This window comes from Ciconia boyciana, chromosome 3, assembly GCF_034638445.1.
Source record: "Ciconia boyciana chromosome 3, ASM3463844v1, whole genome shotgun sequence".
NCBI classification, from domain to species: domain Eukaryota; kingdom Metazoa; phylum Chordata; class Aves; order Ciconiiformes; family Ciconiidae; genus Ciconia; species Ciconia boyciana.
Window position 1 is genome coordinate 65,298,268 of NC_132936.1, and position 20,125 is coordinate 65,318,392.

Genomic DNA, 20,125 nt, shown 5'->3' on the forward strand with positions numbered 1-20,125 from the left:
TTTTTTCATCAGGAATGAGGAGATGAGAGACGTGAAACAAGCAAAGCTAACGGTGAATAAGCCAGTAGTTGTGATGTACTGAGCTAAACTCACTGAATGCCATCCCTGTAAGCATTTATGTTGTGCTGCTGAGACGTGAGCAAGCTCTTTCCAAAGCACACAGTCTAGCTGCTGTGAAAGATTACTACTCCGTACCTTCAGAATAGCTGTCTGTGACTTCTACAATTGCTAGTTCTACCTCACTGAATAGTTAAGTGTTGCCTCTGACAGCACAAACCGCAAAAACAGTTGCAATAGCAGGCAAAGGAGCTGGCCTTCATTTGATACCATATTTTATTGTCAAGAGCAACATTCCACAGAAGACAAACTATTTTTCCCTGCATTTAAAGAAAGGGGCTTAACCAAAGACTTAAAATTTCCATCTTTTTCATTTTTTTAGGGTTTGTTTTTTGGTTCATACATCTAGTTCTACTCCCAATTCCCTAGCTTTTAGTTTGTATGTCAGGCCCTTGAAAAGGGGGAAATTTTCTCTCTCTCATTTGAAGCAAACCTGGAATGAATGTAATTAAAAATTGTTTTACTGCAGTCCTGTTCAAAAAAAAAAAAACAACCCACACAAGAAATGGAGCAGGCTCTTCATCTGTGTTGCAAACAGTGAAGCAAGCGTTCTGAAGTCTCACAAAAACGAAATCAGTGTAATTTATACCTAAGCCTAAACAGATCAAGATCAACATAATTTAAACCTGAGCCTAAATGAATCCTCAGACTTAAAATTGAAGCTAAATCTTACTGGCTATCTCTTTGCTCTGTTTCTAGCTTCAAGTGACTCTGTACTGATTTTCTAGTAAAGAGGTTAGAGGCAACCTGAAGAAAAGTTTTAAGCAGACCAGGAGTAGCAAAAAGAGTTTTCCATCACAGATTGACTCCTGCTTCAACTATGCAAGAAAATGAAAATATAAATAGAAATAAATATTTCAAACAAGTTTTATTTGGTACTTACATGCTATATATAGGTTTAAAGAAAAACTACATATTTTGGACACTTCAAAATATTGTGGCTATGTACATGGAAAACTAAAGAAAGCAAGAAAGAAACCCAATTCATTTTACTGTGTCACAAGCTACTATTGAAAGCATTCTGACTGAATAGCTGTTTTTTCCCTTCCATATATATTCTGGCAGATGAAGTCTCTTTCATTGCATTTCCATTGCTTTTATCCCATTTCCTGTAAAAGATGAACACTTGGCAGCAGCAGCAAGTTATTTCTTCAAAAATTCTTCAGCTTTTGTCTCAGAGGATTTCTTCTGCTAGCACAGACTTCCTGCACAGCTTCCTACAGGCCTAGCTCAGCGCTCACTGAAGGCAAATGCAGCAATGTTAATGGTCCATTCTCTGGTGGCATGAACTGAAACCCCATAAACCTCCGCTTCCCCTAGCCAAGGATCTTCTCACTGACTTCAGTGAGCAATGCATCAAGCCCTGGTTGGTGCTTCAAACTCAAATACCTAGAGTGAGCTCTCCCTGTAACAGCATTGTTTATCAAAGCACAAAAAGGTGCAAGATTTTACAGTTCTGCCCAACAGCAACCAAGAGCGAGGGATGGAACAATGACAGTAGAAATCAGAAATCAAACTAAGGAGAAAGCAACCTGCATTGCTCCTCTTATCGCTCAAACTGTACTGCTTTATAAAAATCACACACTACGTAAAAAGCACAAACAATGACCGTTTTCCATTTGCTCTGAAACGAGCAAAACCAAAAAAATCCCCAAACAAACCTGCTTCATCCAAAAAATCAAATATTTCAGGTTTCACACAGTCTTCAATAGTCTGATAAGGCAAAGGAAAAGTCTTCCATTATTGGGAACAGCAGCAATTTACAGGACTCAGAACAAGGTATTTCCTTGTGTGTGTGCACGTACATGTGTGTGCGTATGCGTACACAGCTTTTATAGTACTGTGAACATGGATGTAACTAAAAAAAAATCAAGTTTGCAGTGTCATTTTACCACATTTTTCTAATTTATTCAATTAAATGATTTATTTCTGTACTGAACAAAATTCATAAATACATCATCTAGGAGAACAATAGGTTTTCCTCTTGTCCATGAAAAAATAACGCTTTCAAATGTTCACATTTTAAAACCTGCCTTGTTTTGTGTTTTTAGAGAAAATGCGAGAATATCATAGTGACGTCTCAATTTACAGAATGTCCCTGTAGGAATTACATTTACAAGAACCTGATACAGAAGCCTATACTTCGCCCCCATAATTAGAGTTCTCTGCAATAATATTTAAACCAACAGGTTTAAATAAAACACCCCATAACTCTACTTGTAGAGCAATGAGGTATTTAATTTTCAAGTATTAGAACCACAAAGTGTAAAAGATTTTGCCAATTTTACATTATGCCTTTTAAACCAACACCCACCTTTTTAAAAAAAGAATCAGTCCCACCACCCAAATCAGCCCATTGCTTTCAGATTCCAGTGTCTTGTGTCTTAAGGAATGCAGAAATATTCATTTACTAACAGAAAAAGCTTGTTGGAAAAAGCCATATTAAGTAATGCATGTGAAGCATGATTTTTCTAGTGATGAAAGCTGCTATTACAAAGGTGATCCAAGTCTATTCCCATCATTTCTTCTGCTGGTTTTACTAAAGTCCTTCCAAAAAAAGATATTCGAGAAATCTTTAAAAAACTGGAGAGAAAAAAATAAAACACTCCTTCATAGCATGGAAGAAACTCCACTGACTGCAGAGATGCTCATATCACCTTTGGTTCTTCAGAAGAAACAATCAGATCACTTCTACAACAGAAGGTATCAAAAATGACAGGTCAAAGAGTGACAATGCTTACTTCAAAATGCTATGCATTTATGCAATTATTTTATTGTAAGATGATTTTCCTTACATTTTCTAGCCACAGAAAAAGAAAATGGTAGTCCAATTGAGTTTGCTAAATTAGTATTTACCTAACATCCTTTAAAAGTTGTGATGTAATTCAGAAAAATGCAGTGTGCTGCAAACCACCCCTCAATATTAATGTCAGCAAGAACTTGATGAGGGAAGTACATCCAGAATTTTACACAGAAGGTAGGTACCAGCTCCCCTTGTACACGTGCATATCAGATATTACACTTGCAGAACTGGCACATGATTGCTGATCATAAGCTAGGAACAGCAGTTGTCACTGTTATTGTTTCTGTTTGAAAGCACAGGGCAAACGTTTTCAAGCAGCTTTGAATGGCAGAAAGTGCAGTGTAACTGAGAACCCCCCCCCCCCCCAACAGATAAGGCCTCACCATAATTTGCACAGCATCTGTATGTACTTGGCACGCATAGCTTTACAAAGAGGAGATGCCGTCCTTTCCCCACATAACATGGGGTTTAAAAACGCTTAATCAGGTTATATCAATTAAGAGCTCTAGGTCCTTTGTCAATTAAAATACATTACAAGTGTTAATGAACCAAGGCAAACCTACCTGCTGTTTGATGTGTTTGAACATTATCTACCTGAGGCAAAAGAGTCCCCTTCTCTTCAAAGGCTAGAATTGGATTCAAAGGAATTTCAGGACTATCGCTTCCATCATTGTTCATAGCATCCAGCCGGGATGGTTTAGAACCAATAGGCAGGTTTATGATCTCTTCAAAGTTATCATTCTGCATAGACATTCCATTTTCCTTTGCATTTTTCTCTGGATTGAGATTGCTGAAAGAGAAACATAGTTATTTCCTCATGGACTTCATCTAGAACAGGAATTTAGTCCCTCAAAGCAGTATTACAAATGGAAAAGTCTGCATTAATCCAGAGCATTCTTTTAGCTAGTAAAACCAAAACTATGCTTCTATCACAGTAGAAAAACTGGTTTTGCAGCCAAGTACTAGATACGCCTTCCCTCAAATACACAGGATACTTGTTACATTCGGCTACACTATGCTCAGAACTAGAGAGAGGTTTATGGACACTGCAGTTCTGAGAAGTGACTAAAATGGGAAGCAGTAAGAAAACCCCTGCAGCACCACCACTGCTATCTTGAGCCACCCACCTAATGCAGTTTACAGCCTCTAACATCTTTTTCAGCTCTCATAACCTTTGCCATCCCCTTCCTCTTACTGCAAATCAATGTAATTGCCCTTAGATAAGATCACAGTCATTTTTGTTATTCCTTGGATCACCTCCTGCCTCTTCTGCCTGCCACTCAACCAGACAAAAAACTCCCTTACCAATGCAGTTGTCCTTTCAGTCCCTCCTCCCCTACAAGTTTTAAGGGCTTATTTCCAAGGCACTACCCGACTCTGCACCCCTCCTGTTGATCATGCCCAAGCCAAAAGAAACACCTCCCAGCATCCCTTATGTCGATCTGCACTTTCTTTTTCTATCTCCCACTTGACAGAGATGCCTTATGAGCAAGCTCTTGCACGTCTCCCCCAGTCAGGAGCGGTACAAGCACAGACACACTCTCCAGTTACACATACTCTCCTGAGAAGATACATAATCATGTCTCTCAGTCTTGCCCCTCCGCTCCCAACCCTTTTTAGGCCCCGTATTGTCAAATCCTGATGTCTTTGCAGACAGCATGTGCTGTCTTGCCAGAGGGGAGAAACTAAGGTGCTACTTTAGTGAACAGGATGACAGTAATGGGACCATAAATAAGCTCCTCGAGAAAAAGCAAGTACTCAACTGACACTCAAAAATCATGTGATCTTTCACAGGTGCTTCTTAGAGGCCTTCAACAGTTAGATCCTGATGATCTTGGGCACCTATTCCCTATTTGGACCACATCAGAACCGTTCCTGTTGTTTGGAGAGGCTTCAGCCACAAAGGCTCAGATACAATTTTCCTAGATTTAAACTAGGCTATCAATTTCCTCAGGCCATTTCTGAGCAGGTGGCTTGGTTTCACAGGCTAATTTTCTCCTGACAGTACATTTACTAGTCTTAAAAAAACCAAACAAACAAAACCCACCCAAACAACAATGACAAAAAACCAAAACCACAAAAAACCAAACCAAAAACCTGCTTGTAATTAGCACGTTTTTTTTCATTTGCTGGCTTCTTTGGGTGTCCAACTCTTCACAAACAATTATGGAATTGTTCTACAGTACCTCCCAAAAGACAGAAAATAATTATTGCTCTTCTGAAAGTAGCAACACTTTATCCAAAGCCCAGATTTCCTGTGAGAATGACATGCTGGTTTTTGTGTGAAGCCTTTCCCAGTTTTTCAAACCATCACCAGTTCTTTTTCAGAAAGGCATTCCCCTTTTTTTCATCTGTGGATGTGCTGAGCGAATTTCAAAGTGAAAAGTATGTTTCATTGCACTGAGTTTGAGAGCAGACAGAGAAGTCCTGCTGGCTGCCTGGGAAAGGTCACAAGTCACATCACCCTTTTGTGCCAGAGATCCACATCTGTAAGATGAGCAGAATCTCTGAAATGCTTTAGGACTAATAAAACCTGCTCTATAATGTATAGTTATTGGGTTATTATTCACTACAAGGTATCCTATTACTTATTTCATCCCCATCTACTACCAATAACCTTACCAGAGCTAGGATAACATGGCAAGTTTGATGGATGGGGTAAGAAAGAGGGGGGAAGAGAGCAACTGCTCATTCATATAAATTAAACAGCGTAGTACTTCAACAAGCATCGGTACAATGAAGGAGCCTTGCTTTTGCAAACTGATATTTATGTTTCTATCTGATTGATCAGCTGACTTCATAGATAAATAGTTCTTCATATTTATTTGTCATTGCACTGCCAGTATTACATACAGAGTTAGATCAGGATTCACAGACTTTAAGGATGTCTTTTTGGACAGGGGAGTCTATACAATGACAAAGACGGTACAGAAGAGGAAACCATGACTATGAATCTTATATATTTTATGCTATAAGATCTTCTATATTTTATGTTATTTGCTCCACCAGATTACTAGGGGAGCAAGTTTAGAAGAAACAAAGGGAAAAACAGAACTGTGGAATTAATTCCACTGGACATCTTCGAGGCCATGAGCTCAAAAGGAGATTATACAAATTCCTAGGAGATTGGTATACCCTCCAGCTTCTGGTAATTAGCAGCTCAGGGACTACTCGAGCCTATGGTTGCATTTGGACCACAATGCTTTGTAACCCTTCATTGACCAGAGGATCTCCTGGTACTTACCTTGTTTTCCTTTACACTCTCTCCCTAAGTGACCGCTACAGGCCATTAAAGCAAAGAACACAGAAAAGTGATGAATTTTTGACCTGCTACAGCTGTTTTTACTGTCTTATGTTACATTCTTAGCGATGTCTCAGTGTCCAGCACAACACTGGAGACACCCTTTTCAGGTGTACAATATTGCAGGCATGTTTCCAAGAACTGGATAATTTTGGCATTGTAACATATTCTGTAAGTGTGCCTCTGGCAAGACACCTACATTAAAAAAAAAAGTTGCCTGAGTTATTCAGAGTGCATTTCCAAACGTAACAGTCTTGCAAGCATCTGCAAGACACCTTCATGGCAGCTAAAAAAAAAAGTATTTGTGCAGCTTCGCATTTTGAACTGGACACATCAGTATTAACAAGATAGACTTGAGGAAGTTGAGAGAAGAGCAGCTAATTTAATTAAAGGAACTAGAACATCAAAAGAGTTAAAAACTACTGAAAATTACATCTGATGTAGGTAATTTGAGCCAAAGCTCTCTGTAGACATAACCTAGAGTCAAGAATTTGAAGAGAGTAAATAAGAAAAAAGACCAGAATTTCAGAATTTAGTATGTCTGTCTTTCTGATCAGCCATCTGAAATCAACACCAAATAAGAAACAAACAAACAACAAACCAAAAACCCCTGATTTGCAGGCCTTTGGAATGTGCCGAATACTTCTGCACCTGCTATTCCTGATCTGAAGGGCAATGTCACTCATCTCATTTATTGACATGATTTTAGCAGAGATGTCACAGATTGACATTAACAGCAAAATGGACCCCAGACTTTTGGATGATTTAAATAAAGCAGTGTTTATTTTTAATCCACTGAGACAACAGCACTGAAATCAGCCAGCAATGAGGAGCTGGAGACCTAAAGAAAGGAAGGTGGTGCTAAAGCAAATTTCAAGTGTGCTATCCTACAGACTGAGCGATAAAGACTACATCAGAATTTGAGCTCAGTAACATTCTTTTCCAGGGTCAAGATATTAAGGCAGTCACCTTGTCTAACTGTATATTTCTAGAAACTGGTTGTCTAATCTACCCAGACCCAGCTCCCTTCATATGGGATAGAGACACACAGATGAGGTGAGCTGCTCTCACTGAGGCCCACTGCAGGCATTTATAGAAAGCAGCACAGGAAAAAAAAAAAAAGGAACTACAGGATAAGAATAAGTATCATAAGTATCTTATATCGTAAGTACGATATTGTATATATCTTATATATTGTAAGTACGATATATAAGTATCGTACAACATAAACCACTGTACTGAAATAACTTTCTGAGAAGTAGCAGACAGGATCTAAGTTGGGTAAAGAATTAGAAAGCAGAGAACAAGCAATAATCTGCAAGTGGGAGATGGATTAGGCAGCTGTACTGGTTATCCAGCTGTACTGGTGATACTCCTATCATTGAGTTTCTTCCAGGATTCTACTATCCACTAAAGCAAGAAAAAAATTAGAATACGGAAAAAATCTTGTTACAATCTTTTATAATTTACAAAAAGTTTGAAAATACTTTAACATTGTATCTTATTTTCAAACGACTGTTTTAAATTCATTTTTCCATTTGTTGGAAAAAAAAAAAACCCAACCCCAGAATCTACCCAGAAGTTAACATGCCATTAATAATATTGTACCATCCATGAACTACCAGTTTTCTTGGTAATTCTAGATACTTTATTAAATGGAAAATTTCCATGGTACCTTCAATTTTAAAATATATTTAGTGTTGCCCTTTCCATTGTACTGCACCTGGATGAGAAATGTCTTCATTTAAGTTCAGTTGTGAGTCTTCTCACCACAGACTTATAGGTCAGATAAGGTCACTCCCTGCCCCTGCCCGTCCCTCCCCCCCCCAATTCACTATTCTTCATTACCATTTGAGCATCAAATTGTTTAACCCAACTTACTTGTGGAGAAGATACTCAGAGCAAGCATAGGTGGCAAAATCAGAACCCATGCAACACCACTTAAAACTACATACCACAAAAATCATGTTCAGACATGTCATTTTAACTCAGACAACTATGAAAAAAGAAATTGTTCCTATGAACCGAGAATTCACATAAGATCTGTTTGAAAACCTTGAGTGCTAACATGGTAAAACAGCTCAATTCACAAGCAAATGTATCTGTTTTTTTCTTTTCACAATGCAAAAGTAAAGAAGCTTTAAGCCTAAGGAAAATTGATTAATGTTAATTTGTTTAAAACACAGGAGTAAGAATACCAATAAAAATTTTGACAAACTATTAGGTGGGATAGATGATTGTGCCAATCTATCATCTGCAATAAATGTTTATTAATAAAACTAATAATTGTTGACAATAGATATATGGTAAATAATGCAGCAGATCACAGCATTTTCATTAGGGTTTATGAAGACTGATTGTCTTGGAAAGCTAATGAAATTCCAGTACAACAAGATCTGCATTGCTGATCAAAAGCAGCAACAGAGAATGGCAAAGTATTGCAATCAATTGCCTTCACTCCAGCAGAATTCTTTTAATTTTTCTCAGTTGCATTGTACTCATGACCATAGAAGCAAGCATGCTATTTCCAACTGAATCCCAGCCACAGAGCTGACACAGGATGGATAACGTGATGGGGAGGAATAGGGATGAAGGTTCAGCACAGTAAGCAGTCAGGTAACTTCCTATTATACCCCAGAGTAGAACTCCGTATCTTCACACAAACCTCTAGTAGCTTTCCAAGTCACCCTCCTTCAACACTACTGGTGCAAGGGACAGAGCAGCTGCAGTGTCTGGGGAGTGACCCCAACTACAGGTATTCTGGCCCCAAATACAGGTATTCTGGGTTTGGTCACTGAACACCAACCACCAGTCCTGTTCAAAGACACGCATTCAGGCTAGACCCCAGTGCTGTACGAAACAGACCCACCAACACTTACAATTCTCTGTCCTAGACCCAGTGAAACTTCCCCACTGTAGGACGAGAAGTGTTGCTCTAGGCCTTAAGAAGACTCCTCTCCTTCACTCCCTCCACTTGCCCATACAAGCACATGCCACAAGTCCCCCAGGCAAAGCCTTTTTAAGCTCTGGTCAGAAATCTGAGCTATCTTGCCCTTAAAACGTGCTCACGCCTTTTCCAGACAAAAGCCAAGCCTTCCTTGGGACTGGAGTGAGGTGCTCACACAAGAGACCATCTCTGCCTGTTGGTGCTAAGCTACAGTATCGGTATATCTAAGTGCCAGACAACCGCAGCACATGAGATGCAGTAGCAGTGGTGTTGGCACCTATGGCTTTCACCATGTGATAAAATCTATGCTGCTATATATTCCTTACAACAGTTTTTCAGGCTACCTGGGCTAAGCTTACACCAGGATGCTACCAAGCGCTTCAGCCTTTGCCTTCCCAGTCAGTGTGGATGTACCACTAAAGTAGAATCCCTCCGCACCCTAACCTGGCATAGCAGTTGCCCCTTCCACAGCCTTAGACACACTTCCTACTTTTGTAGATGTTCTTCAATCTAATTTATTCATTCTTCACTTTGGCCATTCTGAGGTTCCTTCCACACAGATTACAACACTACATGACAGCACTCATTAGCGTGGCACATTTTATATTACAAACACCAAGGTGCATATAAGGCTGGGAGTGATTAACATTTAATAGCTGCCCAAGACAATTATGAGGCAGCTCTGTGCAGCTCATCCAATGCAGCTCAGTGCTCAGTGTCCCTGACAGAACTTCTCTCAGCAGGAGCATCCTTGTCAGCATGACAGCAGGCTAAGATCCCCCAGGCATATGGAGGGACTGAGAGAGGGCAAATTCCTCCTTCAATTAGTGCCAATCACACCCTGAAGCATACCACTCATTACAGGCTGCGTGATGGCTTCCCACATTCAAGTTTTTCCATGCATATTCTGGCACTACCTGCATAAAACATGAAAGGACTAAGGGATTATTTGGCTTTCTGCATTACTAAAATTGAAATAACTGACAGCTCATGCTTATGTAACAGGTCTCACTCGGTTCAACACCAAGGTTTCAAGCATTTCAACAATTTCTCAAACTCTGAGTGACTTGCTTCGTGGCTACAGAGAGCTCCCAATGTTAAATATCTGCCTCCCCAAATTCTCCTTATAGAGGACTAAGGGTTTTTTTTTTAAATGCAAAGCCAAAATGAGTAGTTCTGTATCTCACGAGGGACCTTTGCTTAGTAAGCAAAACTTGCTAATACTTCAAGCAGTTCGGAAATCAGAACCTCTAAGGCTGAAAGCACACTGTTCATTATTCCAACCAAGAAAACTAACACGGCAAATGCAGAGTGGTTTCTATGAAGCTTAATTTATGGAAAGGAACAGAAAACTTTCCATTAAGTTTCAATTTATGTAATAATTGCTGGCAAACAACACATTGTTCCAAACACTGCAAAGAACGATGTATATTTTTATAAAATTCTTTGCTATCAGTTGGCAAAAATGGGTTACTGCTAAGTGAAAGAAGATAAAGTTATTTTCTGAACACAAGAAAAGATGAACAGGAAACGAGGCAGATTGAACAGCTGTCTCTTGCTGTTCTATACTATAGTTAGTTAGTGAATACATGGATCTGAAAATAATTTGTCTAGCAACTGACATCCTCTAAACACCCTCCAATACTTAGCAATGTTCTTACCTGTCCATATTTACGGGGGGTTGATGTGAAACAATCACACGCGTGCAGGTGACGGGTTTCCCGTTGTGCGGAGATTGCATTGCATGCTGAAGCTGAGGTCCTCCTGCAGGTTCCAAGGGTGATGCAGGACTGGTTATGACTAGAGAGAGGAAACAGGTTTTCATAAAACCAAGCAACATTACCTACCTGCACATTAGGATAAAACATTTCCTACAAAAGACAGCTCAGTCAAGGCAAGCTACAGTTTTAAAAGAGTTCCCACACCCCTCCCTCCTCCACACCGCCTCCTTTGTCCAGTTTTTGGGCACACAAGCCCTGTTTCAGGTCCAAAGTAAATGCCACAGATTTCAAAGCTATAGCTTTACAGACATGAATAAACATTTTACAATGATATACACAATTCCAACATGTAAGCCTGTGGTCAAAATAGGCTGATATCTGACAGAATACTATGCTGGCACTTTTCAAGCAGCAATAGAGAATGGAATAGGAGAACACTGGGACATCATCAATTCCATACACTGCTATTTCCGGGTTCCCATGTTGATCACTCACTGTAACCCAAAAGGAAATCAAGAGGAAAAAAATCTCCACAGGAAGGATACTTCTTTCAACAACTACCAAATCACTATTACGAAGTGCTGTAGAGCGCAACATAAAATTAGAGTATCCTTGTGCCTCATCCAAAGACTGTATGATAGATGTTACTGGCCTGCCTCAGGATGTTCTTTTCAAGTACAACGACAGCCTTCTGCATTGTATCTACAGTCACACTGATTCACATACAGCTCAGTAAAAGGAAGCAACTGCACCCCATCCATACTAGCATCTATTATGATAATCACAAGGACAATTTAGTATTTATAGGCTTGGACACATTTATCTCTGTTACCCAAAACCTCATCTGAGGAGAGCCTCCTTCAGCTGTTCTTGTTTTGCTATACTCCAAATGCTTGGGCTGAAGCCTTTTAGACCGTATGTCTTAGTCTGATATTTAGCAAGTTTTTACTTTACGAAAGATATTAGCAATACAGGTTTCGGTGCTTCTACAAGTGGAACAAGAGGAAAATACATTGGCTTTAACATTTAAAAGAGAAAAGCAGAAGAAAGTTCTGCTTTGGAAAGGCAGAGTTATCTCCTATTTTGAAGCAGAGGCCAAACAAGTGACAAAAAGGTGATGGATTTTGTTTCATTGTGTGATTTGGCCTTTCCCACAAAGGTCTCCTCATATTTTGCCAAACAGTAAGACAGAAAAAAACAAAAAGAAAAATCACCATTTGTGTAAAGTCCTAAGTCTGTTAGAGCATAATATGTAAAGTTAGAGTTAGCTGAAATATGTCCATTCATTCATACCTTTAACTCAACAGCCTATCTAGATAAAGCAAAGCTGAACAGTAGAGCAGCCCGGAAGGTGAGGGCAGTTTTCTCTCTATCCAGTCACTCAAGGACTCCAGCCTTCCCTTGGGCCTGGGGAAATGGACATCCAAATTCTCGTATGCCTTAGGAAACTGACTATTTGTCTTCTACCTCACGCAGGAAAGCACTAGCCACAGGTTATAGAGCCATTTATAGTTTCAAGAAGTGTTTTATAGCACCTTCAACAGTGCCTGCAGAAAAAATGGCATCCCAGATGCATTCTGTATTAGCAGTTCCCAATCTCCCTCCCCCTCCCCCCAAGATAATATGTAAACAAATAACTTCCAAACACACACAATGAAATCTGTGTCAAAAGGTTTCCTGTCAGTGCTAATTATAGCATTCACTTTAAACATAAAAAAGCAGTACACGCAGCCAGTGCTGTTATTTGTCCATCGTGTTACTCAACTCAAACACAAAAGAGAAATAAAGATTAATGTTATTTAATGTGTTATGCTACAATACGATAAGCCCTTTGATAGCTTGACTTTAGTATCTTTAAATACTGCTAATTCATACCTGGTGATTGTTGAATATGAGCTAAATTTTATTTTGCTTCTTTCATTGTAAGTATTAAATCTTGTATAAAACTACCTAAAATGACCGGGGGGTAGGGGGGTGGGGGGAGATAGAGGGAACAGAATAGAAGGGAAGACTGAAAGTGTGGGTGTGACAGGGAGACTCAAAACTTTTGTAGGAGCTGAATTTTGAAAGAAATAGAAATTAAGACCAAGTGAATAAGGCAGCAGGTGTGGAAGAGAGAAATCACAGGGAGATGTTTGGATAATGAACAGTTTGTTTTGATGACCGAGATGAAATAACCCTTTAAGAAAATGGAGTAAGTCTGCAACAACCACATCTGTAATACTATGTAAAAGAAATTACAGAATTGGTTTCTTTTGTGATCAGAATCAGAAAAGAATTTGTTTCTTTTCACTTTATAAACACTTAAACTTGGTAAGCAACTCCCTCTTGTTAAACACCAATGTGACAAAGTTGCTAAAACAGCTGACTCATTTAGTAATGGCTAACTACCTATTTGGAAAGGCTAAATAAATAAAGTTTGCTAAGACTTCAGTTATACTCCTCTCATGGTTTTCTTTACTGCAATTAGTGTGCTAAGTTTCAGAACTGTATCTCAAATCATTGTGCTTGGTAGGTATTTGTTCACCAGTTGTGCTCAGGGCACAGTTAAACACAATACCTGCTTCTCCAGTAATATTTGCCTTTGATATATGTCCATTTTGCTGGTCATTGGGTTTCTACAAAGGAAGCACAGTTTTGTAAATTAAAAATAGCACTAAAGTAGTGAAACATGCCCAGTAGTTATTTACACATGTTAAGTAGCAGCACTGACCTTATCTACAGCTTCTACACGCCTAGTTCTCTTCATGATCTCCTCAAGCCTCTACAATGAAATGTAAAGGGGTAAAATAATGTTTGCCAGCATTAATTTAAAAAATCTCTCCCCCAAACCACAACTGCTTGTCATTTATCAGTTGCATCTGTTTATTGCAAAAAGATGAATTATTTATTACTGTTGGCAATATTCCCTTCACTTTCACATCAGGCTATGCAGATGAGGACTGCAGCTGTTATGAGGGTACATTTATATCATGGGTAACTTTCTACAGCTGAGGTGGAAGCAAACTGCTAAGGCAAAATGAATTACAGTTTCTCTGCATGTACTGAGTTACCTTCTTCCTTTCCAAGCGCTCTTGCTCTTCTCTTTGGAAATGCTTTTCACGTTCTAATCGAATCCGCTCTGCCTCTTCCCGCTGGCGAGCTTCCTCTTCTTTCTGAGTTGATGGTAAAAGAAAAAGCGGTAAGGAATAACTCACTATTTAAGGAAAGATTTACACTGATATCTGCTTAACTATGCATATCTACAACACCCTGAAAAGACACTTCTGGGGTTTACAAGTCACCAGCAATCTTTTCAGACTAAATTGCACATTTCTTGATTAATCTCCATGTTTTACATAGCATTAAGAGATGCGTAACTAAACAATGGACACCATATTTGGTTCTGTGCCTTTTCTGGGGCATGTGCATGAAAGCACACCAGATAACAAATGAGGAATACATTTCCTAACCTTCAGCATTAAAACAGAAGCCAGGAAAGTATTCAAGAGATTAATGTTTTGAGTGGTGGATGCTTTTGAGATTCAAACAAAAGCAGCAGAATGTTTTATTTGGCCAGAGTCATCACTTAATGAGGCCAAGGACAAACAGCCACAGGTACATTTGCACAAGCTTTCCATTCCTGCTTTTTTGATTAAATTTAAAACTTGTCTGGAATATACTGTAGAGAGGCCTTGCTCCCTGACAGTGACAGTGTGGTATGATGGAACTACTACAACAGTTCATTCGTTAAGGCTGTAACATCCAAAAAGCCTTGGCCACGTGTTATCTCCGAGTGCTAAACTAGAGATGTGCCTCAGTTTAGCATTTAAAAAAAAAAAGCAGCATACATCTTCTGAAAAAGAAAACTGCAGTCTCTAAGCTATATTCGCTAACACAATCCTTTAAACATTTATTTTCAGAAGCATACATTTAATTATATACCAGAAGAAAAAACTAATGTCCATGAGGCAGACTGAAATGCTGAGTTTTGGGGGTGAGAAAGTGCACGCACAAAGTAAGGGCATGCACAAGAAGAGAAGAATCCTATCCAAAATGCTTACCACAGCCTCTCCTGAAGCCGGTAAAGCAACATTATGCCCATCAAAAATGACAGTACTTGAAAAATTGTGGTTTAATTTATTTACTCTTATGTCTTTTGAGTAGCTGCTCTGATTTCAGGAGGACTGCACCAGGTAAAAGTTCTCCTTGGCTTGATTAAAGCAATCAAAACCTACCCCTTCCCACTAGCCTCACACAAAAACAATATTGGGCATAAGATTAGAACTCAGCAGTGCTGCGTCTCCAACACTCTGAATAGTTAGTTATCTTGGCATCCAGACTTTCTAGAACTGTGGGGACAAAGAGTTCTCTGGTGTAACACCATTCATTAAAATCCCCCAATACAACTCTTGATTTTTTTTCATCACAATTTATCAGGATTTGTTCTAAATAAATTCTACAGGAGAAAAAACCAAACCAAAACTCAACTCCCTACCACATATTTTTGTCAAGAAGAAATATCTTTACTCTTTGAACCACTCTATGGAATGAACTCTGCCACAACCCCATTCACTTTATATATAGCACTTAAATTTTAGGTATCCCTCTAATCTAGGTGCTGCGTAAGAGGCGCTGCTTCATCCACTTCGCTACCAGCTAGATTGGCACAGAAGTTCCAGGATGGAAGCGTACTTGTTTCTGAATGCGCTCCATCTCTTCTTTCTCCTTCTGTTCTCTCTCTTCTGCCTGTCGGCGCAGCCGTTCCTCCTTTTCCTGCTCCTCCTCTGCATTCTTTCTTTTTTTTTCCGCTTCCTGTCTGCGAGCTTCCTCCTCTTCTCGGCGAGATCTTTCCTCAGCTATCCTCTGTGACAGCTCCTCCTTCTTTTGCCTGCAATCGTGAAACAAGCATAACAAAGGTAAGTAAAAAAAGGAGGGAAAAACCCCAACCACCGGATTCCTGACCAAGACACCAGCACTGCAGAACAGCTGGATAAAGGTTACACTGCTCTCTCATTCATAATAGCATCAGAACACCTGAACTGGCTCAAGCCAAGTTGTCTATTCTGCTTCCAGCAGGGGCCAAAGGTGAAGCCCTATGGAACGTAAGAACTTTGCAAGGCAATACCAATACTTCTTCAGCATATGCCTGGCTTCCACTGATCTATGACTTGGGTACTTTCTGAATCAGAAACAGTATCACTGACTTTAGTGCATCTTGCAAAACCCTTCTTTCTATAATTTCATTTGATCATATTTTGAAATAGTATACATTTTCAGCACCCACCTTGTCTTGCGGCAATAACTCCTGAATTTTAAAAAAGTATCTAATTCTGCTGATTTTTGAACGTTATCTCCTAACCTCACTTAATGCCCCCCCATCCTTGTATTATGGGAGTGAATAACTTTTCCCCTTCACTTTTGATGTTACCCAAATTATTTAGGTCCACTAACTCGTAACAGTTCATTTATTTTGTTGACCATGACTCACCCGATACTTTCATATACTCAACTCCAAACAAGATCTCTTCCCTCAGAAATAATTAGCCCAGAGAGCACCACCACATGAGTTAAGTTAGGATTCTTTCCTTATACGCATTCCTTTATGCTTAGCAGTACTGTAATTCAGCTTCCATTTTGTATCTCAGCAATATAAGATACGTCTGAAACTCTTCAACTGCTTTATCTCACTGAAGACCAGCATTATCTCACTGGCCACAACTCCTTTGAAGTTCATTTATGAAGGGACTGAACAAAGACTGAAAACTCCTTTCATTGTGAAAGCTGATTATTCTTTACCTTTTGTTTTTGATCTTTCAGTCTTAGTATTTATTCACCATATTACTCTTATGCCACAGCAGCTTATTTTCTTTAAAGACCTTTTTGAGAGTGACCACGTTGTGAGCCATTTGGAAAGCCAGGCTATTTTAGCTGCCTCTGCCTTGTTCCCATGTTCAGCAATGTTGTTAAAGAACTCCAACAAATTCCAGAGGCATGGCATCCCTAAAAAGGCACTTTTTAGGCATGGCATCTCTAAAAAGGCACTCAACTTGTGTTATAGCCACAGTTGTAAGTAGCCAGATGGGCTACTCATTTTCTAGTAGAAAATGAGACGCTACATCAATTACCCTCCAAAACTGTTGGGGGTCTTGATTTTAAATGAGAAAACAAAGAGCTTTAAGTCACAGGTGTTGGACACCTAAACAACACCCCTTGTAGGGATCTTACAATTCAAAGTAAGAGACACTGGGACAATCACAAAGTTGAAAACAGCTGTGCAGAGTTCCCTAGCTGGAATAAACAAGTATAGCTTTGTTAATCTCTGAGGAAACAATGAATCACTACAGCAAGAATCTGCTCTCTCTTCCTGTCCTGTTTTAAAGCACTATTTGGGATAAGTTTTAACCTTACAGATCTGCTTAGGTATGTTTTGCACCTACAAAAAAACGCAGCAGGAAAATTCGTTTTCAGGGAGGAACGCATGACTCCTGCACTTCAGTACTGTGCTTCACGTATCACAATATAACAACAGAATATACACAAGAAGCTGCTAGAAACATATCTTCTCCGCTGCAGAGGTCTAGAATCACCTTTCAAGCTCTTCTCTCTCCCTCCTTTCCTGCTCCTCCCGTTCCCTCTGCTCACGGGCAAGGCGCCTCTTCTCAGTCAGCAGCCTTGTTGCTTCTTCAGGGTCAGTTGTTCCTGCAGAGGTCTTTGTGGGGGCTGGGGGTGGAGAAAGAGCTGGCGGAGCAGGAGGTAGGGATGGGCTGGCTGCTGAAACAGATGGGAAGGAAAACTAGTTTGTACAGACACAGTAGCCAAGATGACACTCTTGAAAGGAACAGAAAATAGTTCCAAATACTCTGTAAAATATTTTCAAACTTACATGGTTTTATAAATGATTCAGAGGAGGAAGAAATTTCTAGATGCTAGGGATTCATATTCCTTAAGGGAAGTTTGTTTTTACAACATATGAGAAAGCAGCTGCAGTTGAAAGGTTAAACCATCTTTTCTGTCAGAAGAATAAATGCTGATGGGTGCTCAACAGGAGTTATGCTGACTCAACAAGTCCCTACCATCACATTTCTTAAGTTTGCCCAATTCTATTGAGAGAGCAGAAATGAAACGTGGTATTGTATTTTCTTCTGTCTGATAGTCTACATCTGAAGAGGAGGGCCGCACTTTTTGGTGATAGGCCAATCACTTTTGGTGACTTGGTGATATCAAACATCAACTGTCTGAAGTGATCTGCAATAAAGGTAGGACACAAACCATCATCAATTTTGCAGTTACGCCAACCTGAGGCAACTTGTGGGACCAGAACACAGCTTCTTAACAAGCTTTGCCACTACTGGTGAACTACGGCTTGTGTTCAAACCTTAATAGTGCCTTCATATAAATTCTTTACCCAGGACCAGCTTTGGCCGCCTAGTAGAGAAGGTGTTACAGGCTTTTCTCAAGTAAAATACTAGTTCACGTTTCTGTAAGCTTGCCTGGCATTCTCTGGCACAGATACAGAGCACCTCAACTGCACTTCTTCTCTAGAGGCCAGGGACAAATGAGAGAACTGAAGGAAGAATTCCCAGGGTAATTGCATCTGGTAAGGGAGACAAATCTGGATAGGGAAGACTTTGAAATGTCAATGGAATCAGATTCTGACCCTGGGAAGATACATGTAAAATAAGTCATCAGGAACAGCCAGGAGATGATTTTAAATCTACATTTCTAACCACCCTTTGGGATGTTACAGCCTTTTCCTCACCTCACTAACAACTTCCAAGAGGGGTTTCCTCCCCGATTACCCCCTCCTACATCTTGTCATATATACAGACACAAATTCAGCTGCTTTCTCTGTGCTGCATGCTCACATCTGCTGACCTCTCTGCTCTCTTCTTCTATCAAGTAAAAACTATGCAGGTCTTTCCATAACTGCTTCAGGGCTTTCACCCTGAATTCAAATGATACACGTACACCAGTAATTTAAAGAGTGCCAGGGCCTGTTCTCTAGCCCTGAGGTGGGCTGGCACAGTTTAGCCTCAGTCAGAGCACTATTCTCTCACGTTACCAAAACAGGTATTCAGCCCATTCCTAGGGAACAGTCCAGACCTGGGCTAACCTCCAAGATGTAGCTGGGAACTCAGAAAATTCTGGGATGGTCAAATATAACAAGGCAAGTAATTTGATCACTCTAAAGCTTAGGAGCCCTTTAGAGCTATGCTCTTAGTAGCCTTGGGGACAGAAGGTAAGAAAATGTGGGGCTGCAATTACAACCTAAATCAGAAACATACCAGAAAACCTTTGTAATAGTCAAACAGTATAAATGACAGAGTTCCTGCACCTCAGCCCTTTTTAATTTACTAACATGGACCAAGGCAGGGCTGTCACTCCTGAAGGGAGCACAGCTTTGTGCTGCTCAGGGCTCACTTCTTGCCTCAGGTGCTGAAGCTGGCAGTGTAACAAGTAGCCTGTTTAATGCACACCTGCCCTGCTGTCAGAAAAGATGACAACAGCTTGCACAAGCACACCCAAAATACCTTTAAAACTTCACTGGTATGAGTAAAGTCATGTGAGATTTGCCTGCAAAAGCTTGAATAGCTCCATCAGTGATCATTACCTGCTGACCTCCTGGCTGCTGTGACTACACAGCTAGCAGGTAGCTGAGCCAGACAGCTTAAAGGCCAGTTCAGTTAGTTGGCAGTGTAAATCAGCTATGTTCACCTGCAACACAGTCCTAGGAGACATCAGCAATGTCCCTTTAGCTCCAAATGCTGCACTTCCCCTTCTCTAGATTCTTGCATTCAACCAATGGCTAAGTTTTGGCAGTTTGGGCCTCCATCTGCAGTACAAAGCCTGCCCTCTAACCTCACGTGTAAAATGCCTAGCCTAAGGTCTCAGTCTTTGGTCCCAGCCATCACTTCCTCTGGCTTTGGCAAACGCCATCCAATTCCCAGTGCTGCTCACCACTTTGACTATAGTATCCTCCTCTGTTGCCCCTCTCCACTACTTGTTTCTTTGCTGTGAATACAAACTACTTCACTTTTGAATATCTTTATCACACATAACCTGTTTCCATACTAAGTAACCTTGTCACAAACTCAAATATTGACTGACTCTGCAAAGAAGTTGAGCCTCTCTTCCCCCTGAGCTAAACTGTCAAACAAGCATGACTATGTTTCTCTGGTCCACACCTTGTACTGGGGAACTACAGCTTGTAAACATTTGCAAAGTTATCTCAGTGGTATCCCTGAAATCCTTTT

At 40.0% G+C, this 20,125-nt stretch overlaps 1 protein-coding gene across 1 annotated transcript in view; it reads right to left on the reverse strand.

Annotated features, from left to right (window-relative positions):
- Positions 1–1,063: 1,063 nt before the first annotated feature.
- Positions 1,064–20,125, reverse strand: part of MAP7 (microtubule associated protein 7) — a 107,680-nt gene continuing 88,618 nt past the window's right edge. Inside the window, exons 11-18 of the mRNA XM_072857923.1 lie at positions 17,459–17,642; positions 15,564–15,759; positions 13,943–14,044; positions 13,603–13,653; positions 13,450–13,507; positions 10,830–10,968; positions 3,484–3,710; positions 1,064–2,808 (exon numbers count right to left, since the gene is read on the reverse strand). Of these exons, the coding sequence (XP_072714024.1) occupies positions 2,798–2,808; positions 3,484–3,710; positions 10,830–10,968; positions 13,450–13,507; positions 13,603–13,653; positions 13,943–14,044; positions 15,564–15,759; positions 17,459–17,642 (968 nt within the window). The 3' untranslated portion in view covers positions 1,064–2,797. The remainder of the gene's footprint in view (positions 2,809–3,483; positions 3,711–10,829; positions 10,969–13,449; positions 13,508–13,602; positions 13,654–13,942; positions 14,045–15,563; positions 15,760–17,458; positions 17,643–20,125) is intronic.